The 20,733-nt window shown below is 60.2% G+C and overlaps 1 protein-coding gene across 1 annotated transcript; it reads right to left on the minus strand.

The window, feature by feature from the left end:
* Window positions 1-204: 204 nt before the first annotated feature.
* On the minus strand, window positions 205-18,509 carry NOS3 (nitric oxide synthase 3). Its single transcript, XM_081148105.1, has 26 exons — window positions 18,324-18,509; window positions 16,939-17,041; window positions 16,477-16,625; window positions 16,132-16,294; window positions 14,779-14,870; window positions 14,555-14,696; window positions 14,198-14,337; window positions 13,928-14,102; window positions 12,877-12,978; window positions 12,125-12,319; window positions 11,950-12,023; window positions 11,637-11,781; window positions 11,334-11,438; window positions 8,618-8,685; window positions 8,134-8,250; window positions 7,873-8,047; window positions 5,443-5,575; window positions 5,240-5,318; window positions 4,941-5,128; window positions 4,325-4,497; window positions 3,865-4,075; window positions 3,685-3,772; window positions 2,363-2,484; window positions 1,485-1,633; window positions 1,001-1,195; window positions 205-819 (listed from the first exon to the last, which is right to left on the minus strand). The coding sequence occupies exons 1-26, from the start codon at window positions 18,485-18,487 to the stop codon at window positions 655-657; spliced, it is 3,612 nt and encodes a 1,203-aa protein (XP_081004231.1). The 5' UTR covers window positions 18,488-18,509; the 3' UTR covers window positions 205-654.
* Window positions 18,510-20,733: the final 2,224 nt, after the last annotated feature.

Raw genomic sequence — 20,733 nt, forward strand, 5'->3', positions numbered from 1 at the left:
GTGACCTTGGTCTCCAGCGGCACCATTCCTGGCAGCAGAGGGCGGTACCTGCTTCTCAATCAAGAGTGAGGGAGCGGCTCCCGGAATGGCCTGTGACTGGCTGGGAGCCATGTTCCTAGAGGGCTGGGTCAGAGCTGAGTGTGCAGGATAGGACTCCTCAGAGCATTACCATCCCCACAGCTGCACGAGTTAAAAGACAGAGCTTGTCATTCTGTAATTTTAATCCACAGCGCTGGGTTAGGCATCTCAGTAGCTCATTACACCTGGTCCCGTCTCTTATGGTGAATCTTCAATAATAAATATTTGAATGATTTGGAGATTGGGTTTCAAGATAAGATACTCCCGAGAGAGGTAAGGGAAATCTAAAGTTCACCTAAAGAACACGGAGAGGGTGACAGGAGGCCTTGGGATACCACTGCTGGGGGGAGTCCTTTCAGGTTTATTCAGACCCGGGGTAGGGAGCCAGGCCTAGAGAGACAAAGACACTTCGCTCATTCCCGGGTGTTAGGCGAGTCCCCGCAGACTCGGGGAAGACACCTCGGGAGGGGAGGGAGAGGTGGCCGGTCCTGGGCAGGCCGAGAGAAGAGCGGCAGCGCCCGTGTGGACTGACGGCCCCTCTGCGGGAACCGGGGTGGGAAGCAGGAAAGAGGGCTCTCAGGGCCCGGGGGTGTCTGCGCCGGGCGGCGGGTCGAAAGCCCAGGGCACTGCGCTCCGCATATGCCGCTCCTGCAAGGAGAAGCTCTGGGTGCGGATGCGGCTTGTCACCTCCTGGGTGCGCAGCGTGAGCCCGAAAATGTCCTCGTGATAGCGTTGCTGATCCTGCGGGGGAAAACAGCGGATCAGACCTCGAGAGGGAGGTTCGCATCTGAGCGAGCCCCGCCCCTCCCAGACCCCGCCCCTCAGACCACGCCCCATCCAGGGCCCCTCCCCACCACAGACTCCGCCCCATCCAGGCTCCCCCCCCTCCAAGGCCCCGCCCCCCGGATCCGCCCCTCGGCACCCGCAGCACGCCGATGACGTCGCCGGCCTCGTCCAGCTCCATGTCGCCCTCTGTCGCCAGGATGCGCTGCACCGTCTGCAGGACGCTGGTTGCCATGGTGACATCGCCGCAGACAAACATGTGGCCCCGTTCGAGGCACAGCACGCGGTGCACCTCGGCAGCCAGCTCCGTCCGCAGGACGTCCTGCACGTAGGTCTGCAGGGAGGGGCGGTGCGGGGGGGGGCACAGTGAGCTGGGATTGGGGTCTAGAGAGGTGGCCTGAAACCCGGGCGAGGCGTGGGGGAGGGTGGGGGAGACCCAAAGGGGCCTCGGGCCCGCCGTGGGGGCGAGTGGGAGCAGGTGCCTGAGTGCTGCTGGGCGGGAGCTAGGGGCTGGGAGGAGGGCGTGCACTAGAGGGGGTGGCGCTGCGCCCGGACCTGTGTCCCCCACCAGAGCGCCCACGTCCCTAGCTTCAGGGGTCCCTGCGCCCTCGAGGGTCCCGCACCTTAGGGCTGTTGGGTTCCCGGGAGAAGGCAGTGAGGACTCGGCCAAACACCCCGCGCTGCTGGGCGTCCTGCACCTCGTCGCGGTAGAGGTGGTCCAGCTGGGAGCATCGGCAGCCGAATACCAAGGTCATGGGGGCGGGCTGCAGCCCTGCAAGCAGCACTGCGGTTGGGGAGAGCCCCCTCCCCCCTCCCCCGGGGCGCAGCCCTGGCGACGCCTCCTACTGGCTACTCTCGCCCACGCTGACCCCACGACCACTCTGGCCTTTTGGCCTCTAGGAGAGCGCAGGAGGCATTTCTCAGACACCCTGCCCCATCCGACTCACAGGGAAGCCCAAGCTCGCAAGAGATGGTGCGTTTCCTGGGGTGGGATGGCCAGCGGTGGCGCTAGAACCTGGGGCTTGGGACTCAGAACCGCTGCCCTCCGCGGCCCCAACCACATACTCTCCCCCACCTTCAGCCCCCACACTTCCTGCCTTCCTCTCGGTCACAGCCCCCCCCCGTCTTGAGACTTTCAACCTGAACACCCTGTAGCCCTTGGGTCCTGGACTCACCTAGGTGAGCTCCAGCCCAGCTCAGAGTCCTCCTGGGGCATCTGTCTTCTGAGCCTCAGCCCCATCCTCTCCAGACTTCCAGTACCCTTTGTCCTTAATCCAACCCCGACTTTGTGCCCAGCACCAGGAAGCCAGGCCTACAGGGCACTGCCCTGGCCTCTAGGCCCCCCTCCCCTTGCTCTGATAAGCGCCTTTTCACCTTTGTGGCACATTCCGTCCCCTCTTTCCAATCTGGTTCCTACATTCCAGCCCCCCCTTGTCCCTTTGTCCCTAGAATGTGTGACTCCCTCTGGCCTTCCAGTCATTCCCTGGGCCCCCAACCTCACCTTTGCTCTCAATGTCGTGCAGCCGCTCCTGCCAGAATCCTCTGAAGGGGGCGATGCCAGTGCCCGGGCCCACCAGGATACAGGGCAAGCTGGGGTCAGGTGGTAGCCGGAAGGAGGGAGCCCTAGGAGAGAGACACTTGTCAGGCCCTTTTTGCTTCCCCCGCTTCCCATTCTTATCACCTCTGGCGGGGTGGAGAGAGAACTCAGCTTCTGTGGATAACTGAGTGAATACTTGTCAAGCGCTTACAGCTGAGTCTAGTTGGTAGCAAGCACGATGTGTTTAGTAAAAGAACCCTGCCAGCAGGCAGAAGCTCCCTGGGCCTGTGGTGTCTAGAAGATGGGTTAAAGGAAATATAGTTCAAATCTGAATTGAAGAATATTTTGATGTCTCCGTTTAGGAGATTTAGAAACTAGGGGAAGGGAAGGACAGTCGGTCTCTTGGTTTATAATGAGTTCACTGAGTGTGTTTATTTTACTGATTTCAGAGAGAGAAAGGGAGAGGGAGAGAGAGATAGAAACATCAATGATAAGAGAGAAACACTGATTGGCTGCCTCCTGTAGGTCCCCGACTGGGGGTGGAGCCCGAAACCCAGGCATGTGCCCTGACCGGAATCGAACCATGACTTCCTGGTTCATAGGTCGATGCTCAACCACTGAACCACATTGGCCAGGCCTGAGAGTGTTTAAATCATAGACTCCACATTGGTATGTGGCTTGTATTCAGTAGGTTGCCACAGCTTATTTGTGGATGGGTTTGGGTCGCTGGGCCTAGCTGGTGCAATCCTGCTAGGTCCCACCTGAGACCTTTGGCTCCTGGCTGCTGGATGGGGCAAGACTGACACAGCATGAGGGAAGGGGACCCTGAGTCTGCCTTGATCCCAACTAATTCTTCCTGGACAGAGAGGGGACTTGTTTTCAAACAGGCACAGCGACTGGGTCCCGTGCCTCCCAACAGCAGACTGACCCCAAGGATGTAGCGAGGGACACAGTACACCTTCTAAAAGCGACAGGGCCTCCTGGTCGAACCCCAGCCCTGTCTCCAGGAGCCACAGTATCAGGGCAGGGCCGTACATCTGAACTGGTGACAGGCCCAAAGCTTAGCCCAAGTTCTGAAGGGGCTTAGCTGACACTCCATCCCTGATATGTGAAGTGGGTCTTCCCTGCTCCCAATCACATCCCTCACCAAAGCTCACCCTCACCCTGGGCAACCCCCACCAAGTCCTCCGTCTGTCCCGGCCATCCGTGTGGCACTTTCCCTGCTCCTGCTTACACAGACATTCTCTTTTTGATGCCCCTTCCGCCTCCGTCCCCTGAGTACTCACCCCCTGATGAAGCAGGGCACAGGGTCTCCAGCCTTGAGTTGGCTCAGCCATGTAGAGCAGACTCCGTAGTGCAGGGGACCCAGCCCATCTGGTTGGGGAGGAGACGCGGCCAGTGAGGGGTCCCTTCCGGGCTCACTTCGTGGCCCTGGCCCTGGCCCTGCCCCACCTCCCCAGCCTCACCCTGGGTCCTGTATGCCAGCACGGCCACCGTGAGGTGGATCTCCCCTGGGTGGGTGCTGGGTGCTGAGCTGACTGAGTAGTACCGGGGCTGGAGCAGGGGCAGCTGAGTGAGGAGCAGGGGGGCGGGCAGAGCGACCGACGGAAACTGCTCCAGCACCTCCAGCAGCGTGGGGCAGCGGAACCACTTCCACTCCTCGTAGCGCCGGGGGTCCTGGCGGGGGCAGGGGCGGTGCGCTTGGAACCTCCCGGCCCTGCCTGCTGACCTCCCTTCTGGGCCCCACCCGAGCCCAGCCTTCCTGAGCACCTTCTCTGTGCCCAGCTCTGTTAGACCTTGAGCATGCTGAGATGAATCAGTGACTCTGCAGCTGGGTCTTTAAGCCCCAGGACACGTTTGGCTCCCCTCCCCGCAGCTCATCCATGCCTCACAAGCCCCTGTTCCCCACCCTGGGGGGCCCCCAACCTGGCTGAGGCTCTCAAGCTCCTGCTGTTCGCTGGACTCTTCAGCCAGGGTGCTGAGCAGTCGGAGGAGTCGAGGGCTGGGTGGGGACGTGATGTCCAGGAAGAAGGTGAGAGCCTGGCGCAGTGTGCAGGGGGGCAGCCGGGGGTCCCGCACCCAGCCTGGGGGAGGGCCACCTGAGGGGTGCACAGGGGACCTCTGAGGACAGGGCCGGCCAGACCTGCACTGTCCAGTGCGGTGATTGCTTCATAGAGAGTACGTGGGGACTGACCACACTTCATTGTAACCCTTGTCTGGACGGCCCCCATGGGTTTCTTTTGGGGCCCCTCTACTTCTCCATCCAACTTATTTTAACCCCGGGCTCTGGTGCAGCAGAAGGTAGACCCCATGCCAGCTAACAGAGCAGGCTGGGCGGCCAAGCGGAGCCTTTGGGAGGAGCCCAGAGGAAGGAGCCTTTAGGGGGGCAGGGTGTAGGGTCAGGTTCAGAGAAAGTAGCCATGCGCTGGGGACTGTTCAGCTGAGACGTGGCAACCCTCTGCCAGGTCCTGAACCCAGGGGACCCTGGTGCCATGGGGATGGAGCAAGCCCACAGTGTCATGCCTCAGACCGGGCCCCTCACCAGGGCTGCCCTTCTCCAGCTGCTCCACTGCCACGGGCTCGCCAGGTGGCGGCGGGTCCTCCACACGGCTCAGCAGCGCCTCCACGAGGCCCGGCCGATTGGGCGGGCAGACGCCTATGTGGTCCCCTGGCTGGTACTGGAGCCCCTCCAGGCCTCCGGTGTCCAGGCGCACCAGGATAGTGGCCCGGCTGGGGGGGAGGAGAGGGGCAGTTACAGGGGGTGGGAGGCAGGATGTGGGAGGAGGAGGAGGGTGCCAGGGCCCGGGAAGGAGGGCTGGGTCATGGGGGGGTCTTCCTCACGTGGACTTGCTGCTCTGCAGGTTCTCCACGGAGAGGACAGTGGCCTGGAACACCTTTCTCCTGTGCACGTGGATCAGGCCTGGGGGGCGGGGTGGAGTGGTGTTGAGACGGAGCCTGAGCCAGGGAGCAGGCGCCTGAGAGCTGGTCCTGGGACCCCGGAGAGTCCAGAGGGCCAGCGGGGTGAGGGGGAGGTCAGGGCGCACCTGGCAGCAGCTGGAGGCCCTCGGCCTGGGTGCTCAGCCGGTACCTCTGGCGCTTCCAGCTCCTTTTGGGGCTGAATATGTCCCGGGCGGCGGCCTTGGCATCCTCCCCCACGCAGAAGGTCTCACAGGAGGCCTGCGGGGCAAGGTGGCGAGGGCTGAGGACCACAAGGGGGCTGATGTGGGAGGTGGAGCTGGCCTGGTGGGTACCCAGATGCCACCTTCCTGGGACTGTGGGAGCAGAGGAGCCGGGAGTGGGAGGCGCCATCCGAGGCTCACAGACCACTGTGGGATCGGCTGCCGCAGTGGCAGGAGGGAGACTGGGACTGAAACGGAGGCCCGGGCGCGGCCCCTCGCTCTTCAGCCCATGTCCTGCCTTGGCCACTGGGCTAGCTGTCCCTTTGCACAGATTTCTGTCCCAGCCATGAGTTACTTAATCTAGAGAGTGTTAGTCCCGTATCCCAAGGGCCACAGTGCTTGGGACATGGTAGCACCCAGTGAATGCACCAGCTGTTCTCTGCGTTCAGACCTGCACTCAAATTCTGCTCCTACCCTTGCAGTAAACTGTCTCAGTTTCCCTGTCTTTTTAAAAAATATATATTTTTGCCCAGCCGGGTGTGGCTCAGCGGTTGAGCATCGACCTAGGATCCAGGAGATCGGGGTTCGATTCCCGGTCAAGGCACATGCCTGGGTTGTGGGCTGGGCAGCCGATCAATGACTCTCTTATCATTGATGTTTCTATCTCTTTCTCAATAAAGATATATTTAAAAAAATAAATTAAAAAATATACTTTTAAATTGATTTCAGAGAAAGGAAGGGAGAGGGAGAGATAGAAACATCAATGATGAGAGAGAGTCATGGATTGGCTGCCTCCTGCACACCCCTTACTGGGGATGGAGCCCTCAACCCCGGGCATGTGCCCTGACTGGGAATTGAACCCTGACCTCCTGGTTCATGGGTCGACACTCAACCACTGAGCAACACTGGCTGGGCAGTTTCCCTGTCTTTATACCTCATTAGGTCCCGGTGAAGATGAAATGAGGTACTTTAGGTAAAGCTCTTAAGAGTTCCTGGAGTGGGGCTGTGGAGGAGTCTCTGGCGGGTCCGTCTCCCCTGCACGGCGCCCAGGGGCTGGAGGGGTCCCTGGGAACCGGCCCTGGGAGGGAGCATATTTCATTTGTTTCTGCTCAGGCACAAGTCTTTGCAAACAGAATGGCAGCCCGGCTGGAAATCTTGGGCTCATCCAGCTGGGTCGCTCCCTCTCTTCCCACCCCACATCGCCGGTCCTGTTAATCTCTCTTTGTGTGTGTGAAGTCTTATATCTCTTCCTTCCTTCCTTGGCCCCCTCCCTTCCTTCCTTCCCCCACTGCTGCCACCCCTTAGCTCAGGGCCTTCCTGCTTCCCACTGGACGCTCCTCCCGCTGACTCTGGGCCTCCAGACCGGGTCCCCAAACCTCACCGTGCCCCTTCCTTCTCGGTCCCATTCCTGACTCCCAGCCGCTTCCCTGTGCCTGGATTCTTAGTCTTGCTTTCCATTCCCCGCTCTCCTCCAGCCTGAGCCTGTGTCCCCAGCTTGACCTTCTCCCCAGCAGCCCCTCCGCCTGAGCCAGCCCACATCCTGGGGTGCCTCCTCTCCTTCAGCCCACACCCGCTGGGCTCGGGCCCGGAACCCCAGCGGGGCCGGCACTGCCCAGACACTGGCAGGACTTGCAGAATGAGCCCCCTTCAGGTCTAGGAAAGTCAGCCTTGCCCGGCCGGTGTGGCTCAGCAGTTGAGCATCGACCTAGGATCCAGGAGATCCTGGTTTAATTCCCGGTCGGGGCACATGCCCGGGTTGCAGGCTCAATCCCCAGCAGGGAGCGTGCAGGAGGCAGCCGATCAGTGACTCTCTCATCATTGATGTTTCTCTCTCTCTTTCCCTCTTCCTTCCTCTCTCTGAAATCAATAAAGACATTTAAAAAAAAGAGAGAGAGAAAGAAAGTCACAGCCCTGGAACCCACCCCTGGCACTGCCCGGAGCCTGTCTGGCCTCTGACTCCCTGGAGTTTCTGTGCTGGCCTCAGCTCCATTCCTCGCCTCTGTCTGTCCCTCTCTTGACCCTTCCCCTCTGCCTCCATCCTTCCCACCCTGCATCCCCTCCCTGTGGGCCCCCACGCAGGCCCCCACCTGCCAGTGCCTGTCTGCCGTCTTTTGCCAGGGCCAGGCACCTCCCATGTTGTTAGGGCCACATTGTCCACTACTCAGGACTGAGCCAAAATGAGGGTGGACTTTGGAAGGGACCAGAGAACCAAAGAGAGCTGGACGGCAGCGAGGCCCCAGTGTCCGCACTGCAGGTCTCAGTGGGGAGGTGTCCGGGTTGGAGTGAGTCAGAATTGGGGCTGGAGTGGTAGTGGCGGGGGGAGGGTCAGATGTCGGGCCAGGCCCAGGGGCTCACCTGGAAGGCGGCCTGCGCCCAGCCACGGAAGGCCTCCTCCTGGCCGCACAGCTCGTCGCCCTGGCCCAGCTGCAGGAGCCGCTCCCCGCCCAGCTCTTCCAGCCGTGTGTCCACCGCGCGGGCAAAGGCGCAGAAGTGGGGGTAGGCCCGGGAGCCCAGCCCAAACACGCAGAACCTGGGGGGCGGGGGCCGTCACGGGAAAGCCACCCCATTGCAGCCCATGTGCCCGGGGAGCTTGCCCTCCTCGCCAGGCCCCCAGACCTGAGGGTGCCCAGTGCCCCCGCACTGTCTGTGTTGCTGGACTCCTTCCTCTTCCGCCGCCAGGACGACACCAGCGGGTCCGAGCAGGAAACGCTGTTGAAGCGCATTTTGTAACTCCTGGCAAGAGAGAACAGACAGGGGTGACACGGGGGACTGGAGACGTGACACAGGCCCTGGCACAGCCGGGAGACAGCTTCAGGGCCTCTGCATTGGGACAGGAAAGTCCCTGACCCCGGGCTGGGCTTTGCTCCTCGGAGCCGCCTTGGGATGGAGGCTGAGGGACTGAGTCCTGGGGTCTCTGGGTTTCCAGGCTCTGCTCTGCCTCCCCTCCCCTCTCTGAAGGACCCGTGGGCCTCTTAGAGTCCTGGGCATGCAAGTTGGCAGGTCACAGGAAGGAGGTCAGTGTGAGGCTGTGATGGGGGCTCTCCAGAGCTCCTTTCCTTTTCTGTCTCCAATGCCTCACGGCCCCCATGGCCCCACTCACTTGTGCTGTTCCGGCCTCGGGGAGCTGTTGTAGGGTCCGGACATCTCCATCAGGGCGCCTGCGAAACTCTGCAAGGGGAGGTGTTGGCATTGTGATTCGTTTTAGTCTGTCATGGGCCTCCCTCCAGGTCAGCACACCGACCTGAATGGCCGCGCAGTCTCCCACGATATGTGCATGTCACGTATGAGACTCCCTCTGACCGAGGACCCAAGGACCCCTGGGTGGTCTAAGACCAAGGCTCAGAAGCTCACACAAGCCTGCTTCCTCATTTGCACATTGCAGCAGGGTGGCCTTGGAAGTGGAATTGCTGAGTGGGAGGACTGGGGAGCCTGGTGGGCTGGCCAGGTGGCCCTCCGAGCATCAGGGCAGCAAGTTTCAGCCAGGGCGATAGGCAGAAACCGCTCCGTCTCCCCGCTCTGCCTGATCCCTGCTGGCACTGACATCTCCCGGGAAGCTGAGCCACAGTGTCATGGCCATGAAGACAGGCTAGAACTACACAGAGCTACGTTCGCACAAGAAAAAAGCAAGACTCGGCCAGGCCGTCACATCCCTTGTTCACTGCAGACGTATTTGGGCGGTGGTCTTCCAGGTTCACCCTAGCTAGCCTGTCCCACCTTAATTTGAATTTTTGAACATTTTGTTGAATGCAATGTACAGACAGAGAAGCTCACACGTCCGAAACTACAGCTTTCTAGATTCTCACAAACCGAACAGACTCGTGTAATCAACATCCCACCAAGAAAAAAATACCCGCGGCCTGGAAGTCACCTTCATGCCCCTCCCAGTCATTAATCCAACCTGAGGGCATCAGCCACTCTCCCGATGAAAACGGCACAGGGTCGTTGTGCCCCTTTCTGAACCTGATGCAAAGTGAATCCCACGGTGTGCATGCTTCTGTGTCTGGCTTCTTTCACCCTACGTTATGTTTCGAGTCTCACCTACGTCACTGTGAGGTTGTAGTCCGTCCACCCTCCTTACTGTGTTGGCTTATTTATTTTTTGAAATCCTCACCTGAGGATATTTTTCTTCCTCACTGATTTTTAGAGAGAGTGGAGGGGGTGGAGGGGGCGAGAGAAACATCGATGTGAGAGAGACACATCGACTGGTTGCCTCCCGCATGTGCCCTGACCGGGGCGGGGATCAGACCTGCAACTTGGGTATGTGCCCTTGACCGGGAATCAAACCCGAGACCCTCCGGTGCTCAGGCCGACGCTCTAACCACTGAGCAACACACTGTGCCACTTCATCTATCCAGCCTGCTGCTGACAGCCATCTGAGTTGTTTCGGGCGTGGGGTATTATGAACAATGCTGTTATGAATATTCTTCTTGGTGACTTTAGTGAATAGACCCCATTTTCTGTGGGATATAACCCTAGGTTTGCTCCATTTTTTAAATTTCAGGTAAACTTTACATACATTGAAATGCACAGAAGTTAAGGGTGCATTTCAATCCGTTAGGCTGTTTGGCAGTTAAAAAAAAAAAAGAACATGCATCTGCCCGGTGACCCAGCATTCCACTTCTAGGTATTTTTCTAAGAGATAGGAAAACATGAGCCCGCAAAAGCCCTGCGCAGGAATGTTCCTAACAGCCAAACCCTGGACCCGGCCCAAGCGTTCATCCACGGGAGAGTGGAGACACACCGGGTGCATTCGCAGAGGGAGGCCGCTCGGCCTCGGACCGGATGCACCACTGAGTCACCCAACCGAGAGAAAGCAGGCTGTGCAAGAAGCCAGAGTGCCGCCGATCCCCTGGCTGTGTCTCCCTGGACGGGGAAGCTGACCCAGATGACAGAAGTCAGACGGTGGCCGCTTCTGGTGGGGAGATTGACTGGGAAGGAGTTTGATGGGGGAATTGACAAGGGAACTTTCTAGATGGACATGTTCTACATGTTGGTAGTGTGGTGGGTCACGTGGGTGAAAACGCTTTTATACTAAACAAAAGTTAGCAGCTCTCTCTCTCTTTAAATGGGCTAAGCCGGCCCTGGCCGGCGTGGCTCAGCAGTTAGAGTGTCAGCCCGCGCACCAAAGGGTTGAGGGTTCGATCCCCGCCCAGGTCACGGCATGTTTGAGAGGCAACCCATCTTACGTGTCTCTTTCACATCAATGTTTCCCTTTCTATCTCTCTCCCCCCTCCCTTCCGCTGTTTCTAAAAATCAATGGAAGATTCAAAAAAAAAAGGGGGGGCTAAACTGGGCAGCAAAGCAGGGGAGAGGCTTACATCTGGTTGCTGCCTTAGGTGCCAAGAAGGCACCCATCGCCTAGAAGCAGGGAGGCAGGCGGGCACCAGAAACGAGCGGAGGCAGAGACGCTTGAGAGACAACGGCCAACCATAAAGGGCTGAGTGGTGATACTCAAGTTTGTTTCTTTTAAGATTTGTCCAGAAAGTTGCCTAATCTCTGTTGACATCCGAGCGGGGCTCCTTCCTTCCATTAAGAAGAAAAAGCTGAAGCTGCATATTAAGTGGAGTATTCCTGTTTTTCCCCTTTGTCACCGTCCGCAGGCCCTGGGCGGTCTGACAGAAGGGCCTTTAGTGTGCTCAGCGCTCGCACCGGGAGGGGAAGTGACGTGGGGATGCAGCTGAACCGTGAGCGGCGGGGGCAGCCGGTGGGCGGCCTGGAGCGCGCGCCCACTTTCTGTCATGGGGCAGGGGCCTGCCCAGCCACCCCAGCGCTGATTCTCCCCTCACGCCCTGGGGCCCCTCTCCTGCAGGCCTCACCTCTCCATTCTCCGGGGGATCCCCATTCCCAAACGTGCTGGTCACCACCAGCACCAGCGTCTCATGCTCAAGGGACACCACGTCATACTCGTCCATGCACAGGACCTGCGGGCGAGAAGACAATTGTCCCTGCTGCCCGGTCCCCCTCACTCCGGCCCTTCCCGACTCCCCGTGGATCCCCGTGAGCCTTGTGAGCCCTGACTTGTGACCCTCTCCTGACCTCCAGGGAGCATCTGGAGATTCAGGCGGACGGCTCCCCCAGCCCCCCCAACCAGATCCCCGCTTCTCTGGGCTCCATCCTACCCGGGGGTCGAAAGCCTTCCGGAAGAGCCTCCCCAGCTGCTGCGCGTAGCTCTGGGCCCGGCCGGTCTCGGAGCCGTACAGGATCGTCGCCTTCACACGCTTGGCCATCACGGTGCCCATAAGCGAGGCAGAGATCTTCACCGCACTGCGGGCGAGGGTGGGGTCAGGCGCACGGAGCCGGGGCCCCCCCAGGCGTAGGGTCCAAGCGAGGCCTTGGGGCACCGAGTGGCGGGTGTGGAGGAGCGGTGCCCAGGCCGTCACCGGGGCCGGTCCCCAGGGCGTGGGGTGAAGGGCAGTATCCTAGGGCACCTACTTGGCCACTTCCTTAAAGGTCTTCTTCCTGGTGATGCCCGCGCCCTTGGCTGCACTGCCCTTCCAGGGGTCTGGCTGCGGGGGGGGGGGAGCGAGTCAAAACAACGGCAGTTTAGACACCCTTGGGGGCTGAGCAGCTACAGCCACCCTGGGGGGCAAGGCCAGTGGGCGGGCACCTGGTAGCGGAAGGCAGGGGACAGGAAGTAGTTGACCATCTCCTGGTGGAAGACAGGGGTGAGGCTGCCCGAGATGGGGGGCACGATCCAGGCCCAGTCGGCAGGACAGCCGCCCCTGGCCTTCTGCTCGTTCTCTAGGTGCTTCATGAAGGAGGAGGTGGCGGCGTGGTGGTCCACGATGGTCACCTTGGCCAGCTGGGGCGGGAGGGGAGGAGGGGTGGGCTTAGACCCAGCTGCAGCCCCACTACCTGCCCCCCCAAGACCTACTGTGCCCTGCGTCACCCCGAACCTAGCATATCCTGTGGTCTCCCTAGCCTGCAGCATGCACGGTCATGCTCAGAGCTCAGCAGACAATAGCCGCTCCACCCCCAAAACCAACGTCCTAAACTCTGGAGGCCCCGTAGACGGGAGGCTCAGCAGGCACCAGTTCCCCCAACCACGATGCGCGGCGTGCTCTCTGCAGGGAGAGTTTCCAGAATCCACTGGGTCCCACAAACTTCAATACCCATTGTGGCCCCGGGGACCAGAACTGAGCACGCACTAGTCAGCGGGGCTCCTGGAGCGCACAGGCCCCCACACTGCAGCACCTGGAACAGTATACGCCGTGTCCCCGAAATGCAGGCCTGGTGCGCCCCATGGACTGTGGAACTCCTCCCTGCTGTCCCCAACTCCTGCCCCAGTTTCTAAGTGCCTCCCTCTCTCCCAGCCCTGGCCCTGGCCCTCGCCCTCCCGGCCAGCTTGGTCCTGCGCACCTGGTAACTGTGCAGCACGGCCAGGTTGATCTCCACTGCTGCTTTGTCCTTCCACAGGGACGAGGTTGTCCGGGTATCCAGGTCCATGCAGACAGCCACATCCTGGGAGCAGAGGCACGTGGCATTAGTAGGCATGGGGTGGCGGGGGGTTGTTGGAGAGCATCTTTGTCTCAAACTTGTGAGTGGAAGGAGTGAGGGTGGGTAGGTGGCCATCAGAGGCCTGTGTGCCTAGATTGGGGCTGGTTCGAGGCCTGGCTTGCAGAAGAGCCACAGAGCAGAGAGGGACCCTGGGTCAGTTACTTCTCAGCCCTGGGCCTTAATTTCTCGTCTCTAAAATGGGCCCACCCTATGATCACTGCAGCATTATTCACAGTGGCCAAGACATGGAAACAACCAACGCGTCCCGCGACAGAGGCCTGGACAAAGACGACGTGGGACACGCACACGATGGAATACGACTCAGCCATTAGAAAGGATGACACCCTGCCGTCAACAACAACAAGGACGGACCTTGAGAATATCATGCTGAGTGAAATAAGACAGGAAAAGCTAAGAACCATGTGATTTCACACATGCGTGGGATGTAAAACTGAAACTCGTGGACACAAACCGCAGTGTGGTGGTTGCCAGAGGGAAGGGGGGGGATCTTAATCTATGGTGACGGGAGAAGCTATGACTTTGGGCGGTGGGCACACAGAGCCACATACAGGTCTCGTAGCATAGAAACTCACACCTGAAACCTCTATGTTCATATTCACCGTTGTCACCCCCAATATATTTAATAAAAAAATAAAATGGGTCTTAACATTTTTGGGGTCAAACAAGGCCTGCCTTGAGGATCTGATGAAAGCTGTAGAACTACAGATCCGTTCCCGGAAAAATAACCACATGCAGTTCACCCCTGAACAACGGGGGGCCCAAGCATATACGCTGGAGCTTCCCGCGCTGAGGCTCCGGGGGCAGCCGTGGGCCTAGCGCTCAGCGTCTCGCTCTGCGGACGTTCTGCAGACCCACTCGCCCGCGGAGGCGCCCACCCGCAGCGGGGGCTCACCTCCAGGATGTTGTAGCGGTGCGGGTCACACAGGTTCCGCATGCCGATCTCTGTGCTCATGTACCAGCCGCTGAAAGGGGCCGCGGGGAACTCCAGGCCCCCGATTTCCAGCAGCATGTTGGACACGGCCGGGAGCGCGTACCAGCGCAGGCCCAGGGAGGCGAACCACTCCAGCCTGGGGGGCGTCGGGCGTGGGTCAGGCCCCCTGGGCAGCCTCGGGGCCTGGCCCAGTCCCCCTCCTCCACCTGACCCAGTCCCTCTTGCGCTCACGTGGGGTGCTCCAGAGGCACCTCGAGGACTAGCTCGGGGGGCACAGTGAAGAGTTCCGGAGGTTCGTCGGGGGCCTGGAGCAGCAGGGGCAGGACGTCGAAGCGGCCGTTGCCTGGGGTCCAGCCGTGCTGGATGCAGAGCTGTGGCAGCCCTTCATTAACCATCTCCATCCTTCATGCCAGGGCACCCCCGTGGCTGGGTCTCCATGCCCACCCGGGGACCCCTTCTTTGGCATCGTTCATCCTTAATCTCAGCGAGGTCCCCTCTCCCTGCCTCACTGACCCCTCTGTGACCCCCCCCAATCTCACCCCCGAGCCCTCACTGGATGGCTTCCCCCTCCTCTGCCTCTGTGCCCACCTCCGTGATCTCCACGTTGGCTGGGTCCCCCCTCACGGAGCCATCCTGCTGCCTGTAGCCCGCGTAGCGCACCAGCTGGCTGTTCCAGATTCGGAAGTCCCCACGGCCCGGGGCGCGCTGGGGGAACACTGTGATGGCGGAGCTGTCGAGGGAAAGAGCTGGTCAGGGCCCCCACTTCATGCCACCTGGGGGAGAGGTGGGTCTGGCGGGTTTGGGGCACTCACCGCAGGTTGCCCCGGTTGGTGGCGTACTTGATGTGGCTACAGATGTAGGTGAACATCTCCTGTGCAGAGCTGCAATCCCGGGCATCGAACACCTGAGAAGGGCGACCGCGTCTTGAGGCCAGCCCAGGAGAAGGTGCCGAGGCAGGGCAGGGAGTCGCCACCTGGTCTGTAGCCTCTGAAGGCTCCGAGCCATGGTTGTCTCTCCTCTGGGAGTGTTCCTGACCATTGCAGCCACACCGACCCCTTCCTGCCCTTCACCCCCCCTCCCCCCCAGGCCGATCTGTTTCTTATCTCCATTTCTACAGAGGCAGACTCGGCACCTGGTTCAGAGGAGGGGCCCAGTCACTGCCGAACTGATGACTGAGGAAGGGCCCCAACAGATGGGGGGGCCCTAGAGGTATGGGTGGTGAGCTCCCTGTTATTCACGGTGTTTAAGTGAAGGCCGGTGGCCCCAGCCAGTCACGGGCTCTCAAGCACATTGATGATGGGAAGGGAGGGTGGCTGCTCTGGCTGGCCTGGGGGCTCTGCCCATCCTGACATTCTGATGCTAGGAGGAGCCATCAGGACTGGCTGAGAGCGAAGGTCCCGGTAGGAGGCTGGGAGGTTCCTTTCCTGCCCCAGGGAGGCGACTTGTGTTGGTGACAGGGCAGGAGGTGGCAGGGGCTGGCCTGGGGCCAAGGGAGGGACATGCCAGGGAGTGGGGTTGAATATGGAAGTCTGGTGGGTTCAATGCTGAGCTAGAGCTCTGAACAATTTAAAGAGCGAAGCGGGCGTCAGACAGGATTGTTCTTATTTTATTTGGGGCTCCTTCGGGATTGACTAAGCGCGTGGCTTTACTCCAAAGTCTCTGGTGGTCAGTTACAGTAAGGAGGCCAAGGTCATGGGTTCAGTTCCCCTGTGGGTCAGCTTGCTTTCCTGAGGGCCACGGGCTGCTCCAGTGGCCCAGGCTGGCTCTGAGTCATGTGTGCCCGAGGCTGTGGGCTGAGGTGCTAGGGGGCTGGAAGGGAGCATCTGTTTGGGGTGAGGGGACCGGGCTGGGCAAGCGAAGCCCACATGGAAGAATCAGCCAGGAGCTTTAGAAGGCGGCTCCTGCCGCTCAGACAATACCCCCCGGGGACCACTGTTCAGCCGTCCTCACCGACAAGGTGAGTCTGGGCATTTCTTTGCTACGACATTGCTACAGGGCTTAACTGAGCAAGGGCTCCCAGGGGTGCGCCAATCTCTAAGGGAACAGGCGGGGATCTTCCCACTGCTGGGAACCCCCCCAGGGAAGCATCAGGAACTGCCCGCAACCCTCCCCTCCTTTTTTGTGTTCCCCAGTCCTCATCCTAGGTCCTTGCTAACCAGCCACACCTGCAGCTTCCCCCACTGGATCCGGCCCACGCAGCGTGGGGCGTTGCGCCAGGCCTGCTTGGCCCCGAACACCAGCTCGCTCTCCCGAAGCTGGTAGGTGCCCGTGGCTGCCACCTCGGCTTCCACCTCCTGGAGCCGCTGCTCGTGGGCTTGGGAGCCAGCCCTGCGGAGGAGAGGGGAGCAGAAGAAAGTCTAGTGGGGTGGGGAGGGCCCCCAAGGCCATGTGGGCGTGGGGGAGGTCCATGGGCACTGAGCTCAGGCTCCTTGTGGGCGGTTTCAGGATGGGGCTGGGAGTAGGCCCTGGGGATGGACAGGGGTGGGCTGGGGTCTCAGTCGGGGTCGCACCTCTTGATGGAACTGTAGTACTGGTTTATGAAGTCCTGGGCCTGGCTCAACAGCTGCTCGGCGGGTGGAGGGCCCTGGCAGGGCCGGCTCTGCAGTTTCCTCGGAAATACTAGGGAGCCCAGGCAGCGTCGTGGGGTGCAGGGCCCATCCTGGGTTGGGGTGGGGGGCAGAGGTAGGGAGAGCAGGGAGCACAAGGGTCAGGACCAGGTCAGGGTGCAGGGACCAGGGGTGGGGGGCAGAGGGAGGTTGACCCCGGAGAAATGTGGGTTCAGGGCCGGGTCTGACTGGAAATAGGGGTGAGGTTGGGCTGGGTGAGAGCAGGACTCGGGGTGACGGCTGGAGGCTAAGAGTCACTGAAGTTCCTTAGCTCCGCTGGTTCCTTCCAGTCTTGTCTCCTGGCCACTTTAGGAGGGGCCAGGCCTCAGCCCTCCTGACCCTGACTTGGGGTAGGGCTCCCCTTACCTGCTGTGCCTGGGCACTGAGGGTGTCGTAGGTAATGCTCCCCACCTCCCAGTTCTTCACACGAGGGAACTTGGGCCCCTCCGGGGGCCGGGTCAGCGGGGGGCTGTTGGGAGCCGGTGGAGTGTTTCCTTTTGGATGTACCCCAGAGACCCCACCCACAGCACCAGTAATCCCAGTGGTTCGCCCCTGGCCCGTCATATGCTTCCTTACACTTTTCCTCCCCTCATGACAACCTAGGAGGTATAATACTGGCACCCCATTCACAGACCAGGGACCTGAGGCTCACAGAAGTTAAGTATTTTGCCAGAGGCCACACAGGCAGAGCTGGCCCTGTCCATACACAGGCCCCCACCCCAATTCAGGGCTGCTGGGGTTGCAGCAATGAGCCCCCCAGCCCCTGGCCCAAAGCTGGGTCCTGATCCCCATGCTGGGCCCACCTTGCCTCTTCTGAACATGGGGTGTCCAACCCCCTGAAGTTGCGAGGAGCCCCACCTTGAGGGGGTAGAGGCCCTTGCCCAGCAGGGATTATCAGCCCAGATTTCCCTCTGCGCTCACACCCCTCCTGACAGTAGCCATCGTGTGAAGGGAAGCCTCGGAGGCCTTATCACTTCCTCCCAGAGCTGCCAGGCCAGCCTCTGGGAGGAAGGGAGGGCCTCGGGTCTCGGGCGCGCCTGTGTGGAGACCTTCCCGCGGAGCTGCCTGCAGTCCAGCCACCCTGCCCGGCCTGGCACCCCACCTGGCCTCCAGCTTTCCTTTCTCCATGGACCTCTGCCCCAGGGAGGCCCCTTCTGGGGACTGGGGCTGCCCCCTTAGTATTGGGGTTGATGGCCACTAGGAAGAGGGACCTGGAGCAGGGGGAAAAGACCTAGCCGCTCTGCCTTCTCAGCCTCCCACCCTAAGGACCTGCGCCCCAGCTCTCCCCTTCCAATGAACCCTGTCTTCTCTCTCTCCTGTAACTATCCCCCCCCCCCCCCCGCAACTTTCTCTGTTAAATAATCATCCTTGTTTGTGGAAGGCTTGTCGTGAGCTAGAAACTTACAATAACCCCACAGAGTAAGTATGCTATGTCCCCATTTTATATAAACCAAGGCTCAGAGAGGTTAAGTAACTTGCTCAGAGTCAAACAGCTCTTGGCGGCAGAGCAGCATTCAAATCTGGTAAGCTGGCACCCTTCCCTCCTACTTTCACTTGTTGCCTGCTGGCCCTGATCCTGGTCTCTTGTTTGAGACCCCCTGACCTTCCTGCTCTGTCCACACTGACAGCCCTTTCATCTTGGCCACCTGACCCTCCTGGCTGGGTTGCAGGCTCTAGCCTTTCTAAGCCCCGGGTTTCAGGCCTTGACACCTGCCCCCCTGTCACCTGCTCCTGGCTGCCCTGGCCCTCACCTGGGGTCTGGTGCAGGCAGGGGTGTGGGTGCTGGTGTCCGGCTGGGCTCAGACGCTGGCGTTGGGGAGGCCGGGCCTTGCTTGCCGCACAGGCTGAGGCCCAGCCCCAGCCCCAGGCCGCAGGGTGGCCCGGGCTCCTGGCCCACGCTCTTCAAGTTGCCCATGTCGACCTTGCTCCAGCTATGCTGCTCTGAGCAGAGCCTGGCCTTTTCCTTAGGAAGGGGAGGGGGCTCTCTGATGCTGGCCCTCGCCCCGCCCCGCCCCGTCCAACACACAATGGGACAGGAACAAGGCAGCTGGGAGGCTCTAAAGCCTCGGCTCCATGCCCGCGGGCCCACGGGGTGGGGAGCGGACGCCTGGGTTCCGCTCCAAGGACTAGGGCTAAGTGGGAACCCAGGTGTCCAGTGGTGTTCTGGGGCTGGCGTTCAGGACTTGGGGGCGGGGGCAGGGAACGGCAGGGTGGACAACCAGAGGGTCAGAAAGGCCCTTCCGTGGTGTCTGACTAGAGAAGGCCTTCCACCTCGCCCTGGCGGTGCCCTGAAGGGTCCTGTGGAAGGTTAGCACTGTATCAGTAACAAGGAATGAGTCCCAGACTCTCGGTGACCCCCGGGACCTCTAGGGTCCTCCCAGGTGCTCACCACTCCCCCTACATCTAAGCGGCCCGACCCCACCTTTGAGTCCTTTTGGGTTCTTAGGGATATAGGCCCAGCGGGGATGCAGTGACCTTTTGTCCTTGAATCTGGCATTAGGGCATCCCTTCCCCTCCCAGCCCCAATTTCCTGGAACCCCCGCCCCCGTGACTCAAGTGAAGAACACAAAATTGCAGGAAACTGTCATCCAGGGCCTCCACCCCCCACCTTGTCACTGAGTGACGTATGCTTCCCTCGGGGCGGTAGGTCAGCAGAAAGACCCAGCGGTCAGGGCTGAGGCAGCCCTAGCAAGAGCATGGGGACAGGGAAACTACAATTCCCAGAATGCAGATGGTGTACACCAGCACTCTTCAGACACCTCAGAGTGCAGTGCATGCTGGGGTTTGTAGTTCCAAGCCATCTGGGGGCTGTAGAAAGGCCATGAGCTGGGGCATCTGGATCCACAGGGATCCAAGCCTCGTGGATCTGAGACCACGCAGACTAAGAGAAACTGCAAGAAAGAAACGGAAGTTGAGAGAAGGGACAGGCAGAGACTAGGAGGGGCAGACAGGCAGACAAACAAACATGTAGATTTGTGTTGGCTGGACTCCTTTGGAAAGCAGTGGAAGATAAGACTGGGGTGGGGGGCGTCTGGCGGATCAGCCGGAAGGAATGGGCTGTGCTGCGAGCTCTGGGGTCACACCAAGAAGGTAGGGTCTGCCAGTTTGGAGGGAGGCGGGTGAGGGGGCCTTGTAAACACGGACAAGCCTGAGCTCCTGGATGCCCGAGGGCTTTGCTGCATGTCTCTCAGCAAAGGGGCAGGTGAGAGGCAGAAACACCAGGTCTGTGCTCAGCCCAGACCTCGCCCTGTAGCCCCAGAGCCCGAGGCCCCACCCCACTCACCCCCCTTGCCGTTGAAGCAGGACATGGCATCGAAGCCTCACCTCTCAGACGTTTTCACCCCCATTTCTGGTTCCCATTCAGACACCACCCAAGTGTGGATGACTTTTTCCAGATTCCGGTTGATGAAACTGTGGCTGGCCTCGTCAGGGACAAGGTGATGACAGGCGTCAGGTACTGAGGTCCTTCTGATCTCTTGCCTTGCACCGCTGACCACTCCTCTCCAGGAGTCTCCTGACCGCCTCCCTCCCCCCCCCCCCCTTTCTCCACACTGCTGTCAGATTCATCTCAAAAGCAGGGTTTACCTCATGCTTTGGTTCACCCTGATTTTCAATCCACTGCAACATGTTGGTTGGCCCTCAATTTTCCAAGTGCGCTGCTCACACTCTGTTTTAGACAAATGGGTTTCCCCACGGATTCCCACAGTCTTTGTGTTTTTCTGCCTCGGGGAAACTTGCCTACTCTGACCTCTCCCTTTGCACTCTGACTAAAGGGAATCTTTCTTCCTCTTTCTTGTGGCTCAAGCTTGGTAGCTCTGGACGAGCCCTGCCCAGATTTCCCTTCAGGAGATAACCTGTTGCCCTGGCCAGTTTGCCTCAGTGGTTAGAACACTGGCCTTCGGACTGAAGGATCCCGGGTTTGATTCCGGCCAAGGGCATGTACCTCGGTTGCAGGCTCGATCCCCAGCCCTGGTCGGGGTACATGCAGAAGGCAACTAGTCAATGTGTCTCTTTCACATCGATGTTTCTCTCTCTCTTCCTCTGCCCCCCCTCTCTGAAAAGCAATGGGAAAAATATCCTCTAGTGAGGATTTAAAACAAAAAAAGTTAAAACAAAGAGAGAGCCTGCTGCAGGAGGTGCAGGTGGCCCACAGCTCTCAGC

This window comes from Miniopterus schreibersii (genome assembly GCF_964146895.1).
Source record: "Miniopterus schreibersii genome assembly, chromosome: 9".
In the NCBI taxonomy this organism is placed as follows: Eukaryota; Metazoa; Chordata; class Mammalia; order Chiroptera; family Miniopteridae; genus Miniopterus; species Miniopterus schreibersii.